A 13,467-nucleotide genomic window follows, 5' to 3' on the forward strand; every position below is an offset into this window, starting at 1 on the left:
TGGATTAATAAAACAGCAACATGGAAGAAAAGAGTTGACCAAATCCACCTCTGAAATTCACCTGAGGTTTTCATAGTTCTCTAATATAGCAGATCAGAAAAATGGTTGGTTTGGGGTTTATTTTAACCTGCAAAATCGTTTGAGGCCTTGGAAAACCAAATGGAGGAAAACAGGTTCTGGAAATAATTACATGGGGACTCATGGCAGCTACAGACCGACTGCTTAATCCTCTCCTCCTAACATTGGTAATGTGGTCATATGTCATTTTGGTGAAGAATCAACAAAACCTTAACTTTTCATATTGCCACCTCCCACACACCTTGATTTTTAAATAAGCCATGTTAGGCGCATTACCAGAAGCTACTCAAGTTCCTAGAAATTTTGTGTCAAAAAGTTATCACCTACAGGAGCAGCCAAGAACCATGGAAAAAAATTTAAGTGCATTTGTAGATGGGATATAATCTTCCTACAAGGCAAAAAGCCCTATATAGAGCAAGAGTACTTGTTACTTGTAACTTCGACTCTAATTTGGGATGCCAAAACTCTTACTTTTTTTAAAATCAGACTGCACTAACATATCTCTAGCTGAATACCCTAGTACTGAATACTGAGTTTCACTACAATTTCTCAAAATTCCTGGATAGACAGGACCAAGAAAAATAAAGAAGGTAAAAGTTTAGGAGCGGGAGAAGCTATTTAAATGCACAGATGCTGATTTTATGAAAGTGAACAGTCTTCTCAAACAGTGTAAAACATCAACATTATTATCAGGCCCCTAATAAATTTGTGCAAATGTGAAGGGATAATAAATTCCCACAGGTTCCTAGGGACTACCGATAACACATTGTTTACAGTCCAGATGGATTTTCTAGCTCTGCAGATCTTGGGAAACTCATTGAAAGCCACAGACATCTCTATGAGGTGCCGTTATCAACACGACATTTGCTGGTAGGCTTTGGAAAGTCCTAATTTGTCTAAAATGAATACTAATAGGAGCATGGAAAATTTACCAGAATATCTGCAAATTAATTTATCAACAATTTCCCACCCAGTTTCTACTCAAATTGACTATTCAAAGTCAGCAAAGAGCCCAGAAAACTTCTAGCATGGCACTATTGCAATGACGGGGCTAAAGTGTAGAAAGTCCTGCTGTCTACATTTCCCCCGAGATATGGTTTCAAACTAGTTTATCCGTGCTCTGCAAGCCCTGCAAGCAGACAAAGAAACACTCTGAGCATTGCATAAGTTCCTATAAGTGATGTAGGGTACAGACACCTTCTAGCTGCAGTGCACAAGCTTCTGCTTCTCTTTCCTTTCCCTATTATTCTGCCAATCTGAGCACCCCTCTACTGGGGTGAATTCTTTTTTCTTCCAGACTTTACCCTTTCTAATGCTATAGTTTCCAGGCCGAGTTTGAGGCTTAAGCTTCAAAATAGACGTTGTGAAAGATTCTTGAATTAAATATAGAAAACCCTCCCCTAATATGAATGTATACCCTTGACTCAAGGAGGAAAAATTGAGGTCAAAATCGTTTCTATTCCATGGGCACTGTGTACCACTGAAAAGTGGGACTGGTCTTCATTATATACAAAGTTTTGGGTATCCAGAAGGCATGATTTTAATAGCTGTTTCTTAGGTAGTATTTGCTTTATGTAGCATAACTAGTTGGTAGTTGGACTGAGAGGATCAAGTGCTCATAAGAAAAATTTTTTTCCAAGCGGAGTGTCTAAAACAGACACAGACGAGGTAGAAGGTATCATTTCTACATCTGGGCAATGCAGGTAATACTTGCACTCATTAAAAATAATAGCTCATTTCTGTGGTTATTAGAGCATAAGTAAATCAAACTGCTAATGGTTTGATGCACTTCAAGCTTTGCACTGCTCAGGGTTCTGCAGCAGGTACCTAAATAGTAAAAATGGACTCAGTGCACGCGGGCACTTCTTAATTTTTTGCTTCTTTTTCTTTTTCTTTTCTTTTCTTTTTTCTTTGGTTTTTAACCCCTCTCTTTTCTTTGCTGCCTAAGGTTTTAACATGATAAGCATGTGTCAACCTCACCTGCATTTCTCACTCTCTAGTTTGGATGGCCCGGTTCTGCTTTCGAGTCTGGAAGCTATTCCAGTTTGGAATACAGAGAGAATTTTACAGATAACTGGCTTAAATTGGTGAACAATCTCGCTTTTGAAAGGTAATGAATTTAGCCTTGAGAAAAACGAATGAAGCAGCAGTCTTTCCCTTATGTGAAGGATGCCATTTGCTTCTTCTCCCTGGAATTCAGCATGGGGATTGGGATGACACGGTAATCTACAGGAGCAATAAACTTGTTTTATTGCCCAAAAGCTCTCCTGACCAGTTGGCACAACCTTGTGTTAATCAGGAATGTACCTATTACATGAAGCAGCAGGTGAGGATTGGAAAGGAAAGTATTTGGGGGCATTTTCTTGTCAGAAAAGTTCATCCTTTTGAAGGTCAGGAAATTTCCATAAATATCTGATTGTCAGTAGGCTGTCTTCCTACACCGCACCCTGAATAACTGACAGGAAGCTCTGCCCTCCTAAAACTCGTAGTTAAACTGGCTGTCTTTACCATTTCTCAGCATGAAGAGAGAAAAGGAGAACGAAAAAGCTAGTCCACACCCACGGATACATCGCATATAGGATACTTGCTACATTTTAAATTTTTACACTTCTGGTCTTCCTGGAGCTTTCACAGAATTAGTGTTTTGCCTAATGCAATCAGTTACTAGAGGGTCTAAATTAATCAGGTTTGCTTCACATAGTCGATATATTTTTGGTAACTGCTCTACTACAACTTTTGTCCCTTTTATAAGCATAAGTATAAGCATTTCTTATACTCATCTACCTCCTGGAATTGTTGCCTTTGGACTTGAAAACAGTCTTGGACTTTCATTTGAAACCTCTTGTTGCACCTTCTGACATAGCTGAGATTCTCCTTTCCTTGTCTCAGAAATACTAACTTTCCTTTCACCCTTGTGTCCTCATTGAATAAGGTTTATTTGGAATTTCTGTTCTGTAAACTGGTCTTTTTTTGCCTTGACTTTTGACTGAAGACCTTCTTAATGTGTGCTTTGTTTCAAAGACTTCAGTTTTCTCTGATTGTCTCTTATAGAATAATATTATAAATGAATGTGCAGAGAATTATAAAAGAATTTAACTAGGTATGAGTATATGCTGCCCTCTGATCTCCCATGTTTTTATTCATTCCAGACTAACTCTACATAGCTGACAAAATATTGCCTGTGTGTCTCACTGTAACAAAACTGATGTAACCACTATTTGGTACAGGCTTACCAAACAGAACAATATAGGTGTAGCCTCCATTTTTTCATTGTTAAGACAAAAAACTACTATGTGCAAATAGGCATGAAGTTTTTGCATCATTTATAGAATGTACCCAAAGATCTTTTCATTTAGGTATTACTCTCAGACCTAGGTTTATTTATTTCCATGGTCATTTTGGGCTGTAAAAGTACACAGACTTATGAAGGGATGAAGAATATTATCCAGCCTATGCTCAACTATTCACAAATGCTTTCACAAACACCAATAGGCCCAGATCTGGATGTCATCCAAGAAGTTAATAAAATAACCCTGAAAGTGTTGTCAAATGCTTTCCCAATAGGAAACTTCTATTCCTGTCTTCAGGTTCTTAAAGCAACTTCAAGAGCCTGTCCAGATCTTGTAATGATCTGGTTCATAAGCATTAGAAAAAGATAAGAAAAAGACTTAAAATCAATCTCCAGGTGTGGAAAATTAAACATGCAGTATGCTGGAGAAGGTTGGTTGTATTTTTTTTCCCCCAACACATCGCTGTATCTGCTTCTATAGAGACAGATATTGCTAATTCAGTAAAACAAGTAAAATCATAAAGCAAAAGTAAAAATCCTGTGAGATGTTTTTTGGGTTTGTTTTTGTTTTATTTTTTAGGAGACAGCAAACGTTTAACTCTTACCAACAAATTTCTGAGGCATAGAGCTCTTACGTTTGGCGACGTTACTTGCTAGTCTATCCAGCACGAGGGATCTTTCTGACCCTATCTTGCACAGGTCTTCAGCCATTTCACTCTGGTTAGTTTCCTCTTTTATGACTGAAATCAAATGACATCAGAAGGGTTAGGCACACTTGTTCCATTTTAATGGAACTATTGTCTTCAGGTTATTGTTTCTCAGCTCATGTCTTTTAGCTCCCAACCAGCTGGAAGGAGGAGCTCACCACTGCAGACACAGGATGATTCTGACTCTTGGTAACAAAGTGGCTCACACCGATTAATCTATGTACATCTTCGTGTTTCCCTCGTTTAGGATACAAAAACGAGATTGCAACTGCAAGGTGTCTGCCTGTACGTAACGTAATCACCCTCGCTCTGCAGCCACTCTGTATTTCCGTAAGTAAATGAAGTCCCAACATTATACTGGACGTGAAGCAGTTCATCTTTTCACCCTCCTGCTGTCACCCCCCACTGTCCCTCTGCACCTCTCCCAGTGGAACCGTCTGTGTGATCATTGCTTCTTTAGCAGGAAAAATGGACAAACTTCTCCACTCCAGCAGTGGAAGATGTATTTGCAAGCTACACTAGCACTTTTCCCGATCCCCCATTTTTTTGCTAGTAAATATTTCTATACTTCCTTGATGCAATTTTAGACTTTAAATAACAATTTAAGTTGCTAAAGTCACATCTATAGTGGAGCCCTGATTGCCAGTACCCAAACCTGTTTCCCAACCTCCTGCTGCTGCTGAGACACTGTAGAATTAGAAAGCTTAGCTGTGAGGCTCTAGGAAAGGGAGACTATTTCACTTTCACTACATTTTACTTCAGTACTTTCCTACAGAAACAGAAGGGATGTATGAAAATGCACTGTCAAAACAACAACTAAGAAAAATGTATGGAAAGGTACTTCTGACTTCCAACATCTAAAGGAAAGGTGATATGCAGCGAGATCACAGCACAACTGGTTTTTGGTTTTATCTCGTTGTTTTGGCAAGGGAGGTGAGAGACGGAAGGGAAAAGGGTTAATTTTACTTTTACCTGCTACTAGGATATGGATATTTTTCCTGAATTTGTGAGTTGCTATTAAAGGGAGAAACGAAAGATGATTTTTGGACTTTGATTCTGCAAGCTATTTCAATTAGGTGCACCACTGCGCTACATTTTGCTTTCTGTGCCTGCTGAGAATTGGTTTTATCACTGGATTTACTGGTTCACAGAACCCGTTAGTCTGGTACCTGGGTGTTTCTCAATAGTTGAGAACACGCTGTTCCTATGCAATGTGATTTTGGCAATCTACCACTGCCATAAAAGGATGATTGCAAAAGTTTCATTGTTCCCGAAAGATGCGAAATCAGGGTCTGGTAGATAACTGGAAGGAGCAGGTGATGTGCCCTAGACAACAACACTCTGCAATACCAAACTGAAGAGTACCCAGACAGTTCTTAAGTCCCTGCTGCAGTGACAGTGACAGGGAGTCTCGTGGAATTATGCCCCAGCCCTATAAGACACTAAAGACTGTGACCAATGCAAGACATAAGCAGAGTTTGGTCATGGGGGTACAGAAGAGTAAAGGGCGTTGATGGTACCTGGCCATCACTGAACAAGCACATGCCCCCACCTTGGGCTGGCTAAGGCTTCCAGATACCACTTCAGGAAGAGACTTACAGAGAAAGTTTTAAAGCAGCCCCTTCAACAGGGAAACAAAAGATTGAATTTTTAGTTAAAAGTTGAAGTGATCGAGAAATACATGTTTAGGATATTGTCACATTCCATTTCTAATCAATTCAAGAGAGGGGAAGTTATGTATTCAACTTTCAATCTTTCAAACTTTTAAAACTGCTATTAAAAAAGAGGGGCAAATTGAGTTACATACTAATTTCCAGCCTTTGCGTCTGAAACCCCCTGAAATTTGCTACCAACCTGATAACTAGTTTTCTCTAATTTGGTGTCTGTGAACTGGAAGAAAAAAAGAATCTTTCCAAATGAATATCCAAATGTGACTGAAGGATTGTAATTGACCTTTTTAAAAATTCATAAACTATTTCTTCTGTTATTTTATATAGGCCTGGTACAACTTCAGAACACTTCCACTCAACTCACATGCAAAAGTCCAAATAGTATCTCTAAGAGAAGAACTTCACATGGACAATAAGATTCTAGTCCTCTAAAAGAGAATTTTGCCATTAAATTCAGCAGGTTCCTAATTTCATGCTGAATCTCCTTCTCTTCTAGAAAGAAAAAGTTAAAATATAAATACAATCTCTTGTTCCCCTCCTTACTCCTCTTTGCTGGATCTTTCCCTTATTTAAGTACTTTCTCAAATATATTTGTCAGGTTTATAAGCTGATGGAAAGCTTCTACCATTTTAGGTCCTTTCAACTGAGATTTTTTCTATGTATAATGCACGAAGTAGTTTAAAAATGTTGTAAAAAGCAACCCCGCTGTAGGAGAATGTCAGATCAGGTGCTTGAGCAGATTTTTGTACTGACTTTCTTGAGTCTGGTGGAAAAAAAAAAAAAGGGCCTGAATTAACAGCTCTAATAGCTCCATATCACACCTTGCTTTTCTAGACATAATGTAGAATGCACTAAAAATCCCAGAAGGACACCCAGTCATTCTCAACCGTTCCATTGTACATGTCGACCTTTGAGTTTACAAGGGAAATAATGTAAACATGGCAAAATGGTATGTTGGCAGTGAAGTAGAATAGATTAGAATGCAAAATACTAGGAAAAATGCAGCAAAGTTTAATTTTTTAGAAACATAAAGAACTGATTTATTAACTGAGTACTATTTTTTTTTTTTTTTAAGAGTGAAGTCTTTGGCTGGATAGAAGGTCTAAACCCCAAAGTTAATCCTCTATTTTTTTTTTTCTTAATTTGCAAAAGCACTCCTATTATATCAAATATGGATTTATATGATACTTTCTGTATATGGAAGGAAGAAGTAATCCTTCCAAAGCATTCATGAATTCCCCAAGTTTTCATCCTGCTGAGATATTAGATATTCAGTCCTAAGCTAGTGTAAACTGTCATGATTGGCTACAAACAAAGGTCCATCACTAAAACTGCATTATTTCTTATTAAAGTTTGTGATTCCTGACACCAGTTTCATCTGGACATTTTTGCTTACTAAGACTTTAGTAGTACTTCAGCTACTCATTCATGCAGGTTTTCATGTTCTGCATGCAGACATTCAAATCCATGTGCCAGACACTGAAAATTCAAATTCCAAGAGAGAATATTTGCTTCTAACTCCTGTCACCTCTTTGAGGAATAAGTATTGCTGCCTACTGTATATTACATTGAGCTTTTCTATTTATACATTTCTCCAGCCCCTCAATAAGATCAGAAGGGGCGCTGCTCTAACATGCTGTCTGCCAGAAGCATCTCAGCTCTACTCACTGCTATCATTATGTGCATATACTTTACATTATTTGATAGCATGTAAAAACATATTCAGGTTCTGTCCAGATATAAAATATTAAATGAGGCATCACTGCAAATAGGTCAGAGAGAACCTTCCGTTTTGTCATTTGACAAACCAAGTAACATATACTGACAGGATCAAAAAAGTATGCAAGAAATATAACTTACTGGATGGGCTTAAATTCCACCACAGAAGCTGGATCTTATATTTCTATCTCAAACTGCACATGCAAGGGGATTTTGTATGGTTATTTACTGTGATCAATCCCATATAGATCTTTAGAATCTTTGTTAAAAAAAAATCCAAACCCTAATATCTATTTGCTCTATTTCTGGGCATTGTTTTAGATTTTATATTCTCCAAGAAACGGACTTTACCTTCACCGTAAGACTAGTCTCTCAGAGGAGCACCACAGCTCCTCACCTGCCTCCTGCTTTATTTGAAAGCAAGGTTGGGAAGAAGGCTGTCAACAAATTATTAGCCTTTCTGGATGGTCTCAGTCAAACTGGCTAAATTAAATGCCTCTGGCTTCATGTCCTCTTGCTTGGAAGAGTGAGATCAGAGACAGATGGCTCATCCTTGTTAGATGAGTTGGTCTCAGTGGTCAAAGTAAGCCCCTTAAGCTGTGCCTGGGAAGGGCAAGAGATGTGCAATGTGGAAGATTCTACAGCCCCACCTAAAAGACTCATATTAAGTCTTTATTAAGAATACACTGACAAGAGTAATGCGATATAGGACTCCAAGCAAAAAGGGAAGGTGGTGAGATGATGTAATCATACTGTCTTGAGATGGTGAACTGAAATTTTCCAGGTCTTGCAAGTGTTTTCCTACATGCCCGAGTTTTACTTTGGCTTTTTGTTTGAGCTAAACAAAATGAGACAACAGCCAAATATTTATCAAATATGGAATGAATCCAGATCCAATATCATACATATGGGGGGGGGGTGTGCCTCCCCAATGCAGAAGACACCACAGATGGTACTATTGTTCTTCTTGCACTCATTTTTCTGTGCATGTGACAGGACAGCGTTAATCCCCAAATGGACAAGTTTATTACCTGAATAAAGGCTGCTTGAGATATTCATGGTTTGCAGGTAGTTATGACAGCGTTCTTTATGCTCTTCCAAAGAGCTGCGCTGCTTATAGCTGCGACCACAGTATCCACACTTATGGGGTTTGCCAACTGGAGGAAACACAATTAATTGAGAGACTCAGATGAGGTATTCTACAGCATATCAATAATGGTAAGAACAACAGAGAAAAACCCCACCCCAAAAGGTAAACTGAAGAAAGATTTTTTCAATTTAAAAACAAACAAACAAAACTAATGGAAAACTAGTTGTATATCTTTACATCAACAGGCCAATTCTGTGGGTTCTGCAAGCTCGATTTCAGATGATTCACATCAGATAAGGGCTGAGACATTAAATCTTCAAAAATGACAATACAATTTAGAAACAGAGACACCTTCAAAGGTCTGAGTGTAGTTGCTTTAGTGCCTGGCTCCCACAGAGACTGCCAACGGCTGTAGACAGAGACACCTGCCCGTGGCTGGATGTCAGTTCTGACGTAACTAAAACCAGCTCAACCCTTTGAGGACTTGATTTCACAATATTAGATGGTTACACAGCTTAACTTTTGAATTTTATTTACAAATTCTCAGGTGAAAATCAGACTCGACATCCAACTTGTTTTATAATGTATTGATATCAATTTGCCAATTGCAGGAACTAATCACAATCTATAGTTTAAGCATTGTCTCTTTAGCTACGGAATCCTCAGAGTTTGCAAAAAGTATGTAGGTGTAATTTCACATATATATGAAAAACTAGGTTTAAAATTGTGCAGCCGTGAAAATCAGCAACAGTAAGCAGAGGGAACACAGTATTGTAAAGCTGTGCTTTCCTGAATCAGGCCAGGACTGAATGGGAGAAGTGTAAATTATTTTGGACATCTGGGACCAACACTAGGGATCTTATTATCTAACGTGTGTGCTAGAGAAGAATTTCCGTCGTTTTGTGCAACACAAAAATGTCACTTTGAGAGCTCCCCTTCTGCTACCTAGAGCTTGGTCCCAAAGCCAACTTCCACAAGTCAAGTTACCAGTGTCAGTTCCAGCAATGTGTTTTGGAGGTCTCCTATCCCAATAACAATTTGCATTTTCAGCTTAGCTTGGGAAACTAGATGAGACAACACTCTGCTTTTAAAGGCACTTTAAAGGTGCTAAATTGGTTTTGCTTCACAGAAGGTATGTGACTATGGCTTCTATCAAACAATGAAAGGTTCATGGTAATGGAAAAGTGCAGCTATTCAAAAATATTTATTCAGATTTCCATATTACCGTTGAGACAAAACACTGAAAGACTCTTGCAGAGTCCCCTTTTTTGAAGATTATTATCTTTCTCTCTCTCACCCTCTCCCTGCTCCCCATCCTTTCTCTTTGAAAATAACAAGGCACACAAATAACTGCTGATAAATGCTGTAGGTGGTATTCACTCCTCAGGTTGAGAATGACTACCAGACTGGAGTTTTTTGAGACTTCATGACTTAAAACCTACTGTGTTTAGACCTTATATTATCTCTATATGCAGATAAATGCCATCCCAACCCTAAAACATTCATCAGCTTTAATTCATGTTCATAGTTCCATGAAATGGATTACTCACATGAGGCTTGTAAGATGAAACCCTAATACAGAAACTTTTAATCAGCCAAGAAGTGTGGGAAAAAAACAGTTCTTCTGGTGAAAGATCATGAGTGTGATGTGTTTACTCATTTCTTTGCTGCTATAACACTGCAGCCAGCTCACAGCTTGGTTAACCCCAACACAGGGCTACTCGCCTCCCCGGGGTGAGAAGACCTCTCAGGCTTGGTGGCCATGAACACCCCTGTCTTCTCAACGGGTGCAGTGACAAGTGCTCCTGGACAGTCCCACACCTTCACTTACCCGAGTGAGTCCTCAGGTGTCCCGTGAGCGCGTCCCTGCGACGGCAGGCGTAGTTACACAGGTGACACTTGAAGGGCTTTTCACCCGAGTGCAACTTTATGTGGCGCAGAAGGTTGCCCTTCTGTGTAAAGGAGGCTCCGCACTGATTGCACTGGAAAGGGCGTTCTCCTATGGGGAGAAGGAGCAAATATGTGAGAACAAAAAATCTTACGCGGTAACAAGAGAAAGATTTCAGTGAGAAAGTTGTTTTCTCACTGCTGCTCTGTGACTTCCACCGGCTGCAGGTTTGATATAACACGAGGCTTTCAGACTAAACCTGCCAGTTTCTTAATGCTTCACTGGCTGGGTCAATTTGATCTGAAAATCTAATTTTTTTTTTCTAAATCAGAATGGCACATCACAATGCAAATTCAAACTCATTTAAATAAAGTGACTGCAACATTTTGTGTTGAAGAGCCACTCTTCCTGATCAGCAGTTTTGGAATAAACCAATATCCAATTTTGCATGTTGTGGCATTTGGTGGGGTTTTTAATGTGGCTTTTTTCAAAGGGTCTTTAAAATATGCCACTGAAGCAGCAAAATAAAAAGGAAACTCATTAAAAATGCATTTCAGGATCACAAGTTCATTTCAGCGTTACATTCTTATATTTAAATGAAAGGCACTTCATTATAACAGTTATAATAACTTCTTTTCATTTACATTTTCCCTGTATTTTCCCTTTCAATTTCTTCTCCATTACCTGTCTGTCCCTAAGCAGCCAAATCAGGAAAGAGACAGAGAAAGAGAGAGAAAGAGAGAGAGTAAAATCACATAAGTTAAGACAGTGCAAAGGAAGCCCTGTACTTCCATGCCCAAAGTCCTAACCCTTCTCTATGTAAGGTACGAACAGAGGAGCTGCACAAATGGGCTCTGCTGGTCTACACATTGGACAGACACAGAGAAAAACTTGAAGAGACACAGCCTTGATTTGTCTAAACTGGTGCCCATTATCAAGGAAGTGAATCAACTAGCCTTTGCAAAAATTAAGATGGCTGTTCTTTGCTTTTTAGTGCTGTTTAAAATCAATATGCTCATTTATTCGCTTAGCTATTTTTAAAAAAATTAAGATAGATGAGGCCTTTTCTTAAGTCAGTGGGAAATAAAATGTTTCCAGTTGTACCACATAGGAGTAAAGGAAAATTTATACATGAGCACTCTGTCAGCAGGAACCGCTCCTGCATTCTTGTTTCTCTGTAGCCCTCAACTCAGTCAAACCAGCCTTTGAAACTCATTTGCTGAATTCTGTTTCTCTAAGGCATAAATGTAATCTGCTACAGTAATTATAATGCACTGACAATATTAGAAACAGCCCAGAGATGACCCTAGTTCTTAGTTTTGATTTTCTTTATATAACAATAATATTGAATTTAAAATTTCAGGGCTGAAGTTAAACCAGAAAAAAAATAAATACAAGCTAAACAATTTATTTCTTCTCTCTCACTTAACCACCGTGTATTATTTTGCGCATCTAGGCCCAACTTGTATGTCCGTACATGTGCATATATGTGCAGCATGATTATGTTTGACTTTTGGGTAATGCAGCAGAACAGCTGAAAATCAATTAGACAGCAGCAAAGTCCCAACCCAAAAATCTGCACTCTACCATCAGGGCTGTCAGCTTTAGCATTCAGTAAACAGTAAAATGAATTTACTTTATGGCAAGGTATTTTCATTGGTCAAACAGCTTCAATCAGTTCAGCATAGTCCCTGTCAAGCTAAATGAGCTCACTTTGTCCATCAAGTAGCTGTATTCATCTAAACTATATCCCAACTGGTTCAACTGGGGTGGCCCACAAAAATGCCAGCATTAGCCTTACAGGATTTTGCGATGTACTTCATAAACCATGCACAGTGGTTGTTAGGGGAAAAAGAAAATGGGTGAGAGTCTGTCTGCTTTACCTCTTAGTCTTTGGGGCAGTTACTCAGCATGATGGTATTTTTCAGAAATGGACCTAAACAGTAATGAAGAAGCCAGTTTGTCACGGGGGACATAAATTCAGAAGAAATGGATCATTCTTACTAAACAGCTTTTCTAGCATTCATTTCTGTTATTTTTACTCAGAGGAGCATTAGAAGAGAAAATGAGGATCGTGAAAGTGCTCCAGGAATGAAATGTAAAGCCAAGAAAGAATTAAATGTATCTCCAGCCTACAGATCTCGCAATTACAGGGCAAAATCTTGCACTGGGTGGAGAAGACAGACGGATGGAGGATTTCAAACGAGACTGCTCCACACCAAATATTTCTACAAAACTTACAGTGGGATGAAATGTAAGGGACCCTGCACTCAGGTTGCTGTACAAGTGAAACGACACCACCACAAGACCCTGAAACTATGTGTAGCTTGGCTGGCCCTTGGTTGTGCATGCCACCACTACTGGGGTGGGAAACGCCTGCCCTGTGAGGCCAGCAAAGCTCCCAGCCCTGCTGGGATGGGGATGGTCACTGGTGGAAGGTTACTCGGTGTGGCGCTATCCCCCCTAAATGGAGAAAGGACAGGACAGAAAGATAAATTACATAATGCATCTTTTGTTTAAAGAGCCAGCTCTGTGTGTTATTTTCTCTCCAGTTCTGAACACCACATATCTATCCTGGCGGATTTCACCACACAGTGTGTAGCTACGGACGAATATGGGCCCAGGAGCAAAAACTGCAATGGGACCCGGAACTGAATCAACCACCATTGCAGTGATTTGCAAGCCTTAGTGGGAACATGGGCCCTGGACTACTTATTCAGTGAAGAATATTTATCATCTTAATTGAAATCTTTCTCATTTCTTAAACAATATAACGACAAAATCACCTAATGCTCAAAGAGATGCATAGCTTGCTTTCTTCTCTTTTTTTTAATGCTCATTCTTTAACGGGCGTGAGTTTTCAAAATAAATTTGAGACATTCAGACCCAACTAACAAGACATAAGTGAACTAACTGGTGACTTTAGTTAAAGGAGTGTACATGTAAGGAGGCAATATATACACCTATGCACACACACATATATATGCACATATATACATATGCACACATGCACACACATATGTGCA

General features: G+C 39.1%; 1 protein-coding gene across 5 annotated transcripts in view; it reads right to left on the minus strand.

The window, feature by feature from the left end:
* Positions 1-13,467, minus strand: part of IKZF1 (IKAROS family zinc finger 1) — a 67,853-nt gene that overhangs the window by 1,563 nt on the left and 52,823 nt on the right. For all 5 annotated transcript variants that reach the window (XM_086468876.1, XM_086468875.1, XM_086468874.1 and 2 more), the window contains 3 exons: positions 10,385-10,552; positions 8,495-8,620; positions 3,973-4,107 (listed from right to left, as the gene is read on the minus strand). In XM_086468876.1, coding sequence (XP_086325002.1) covers positions 3,973-4,107; positions 8,495-8,620; positions 10,385-10,552 — 429 coding nt within the window. The remainder of the gene's footprint in view (positions 1-3,972; positions 4,108-8,494; positions 8,621-10,384; positions 10,553-13,467) is intronic.

Source organism: Leptosomus discolor, chromosome 8 (genome assembly GCF_034619465.1).
Source record: "Leptosomus discolor isolate bLepDis1 chromosome 8, bLepDis1.hap2, whole genome shotgun sequence".
Lineage (NCBI taxonomy): Eukaryota > Metazoa > Chordata > Aves > Leptosomiformes > Leptosomidae > Leptosomus > Leptosomus discolor.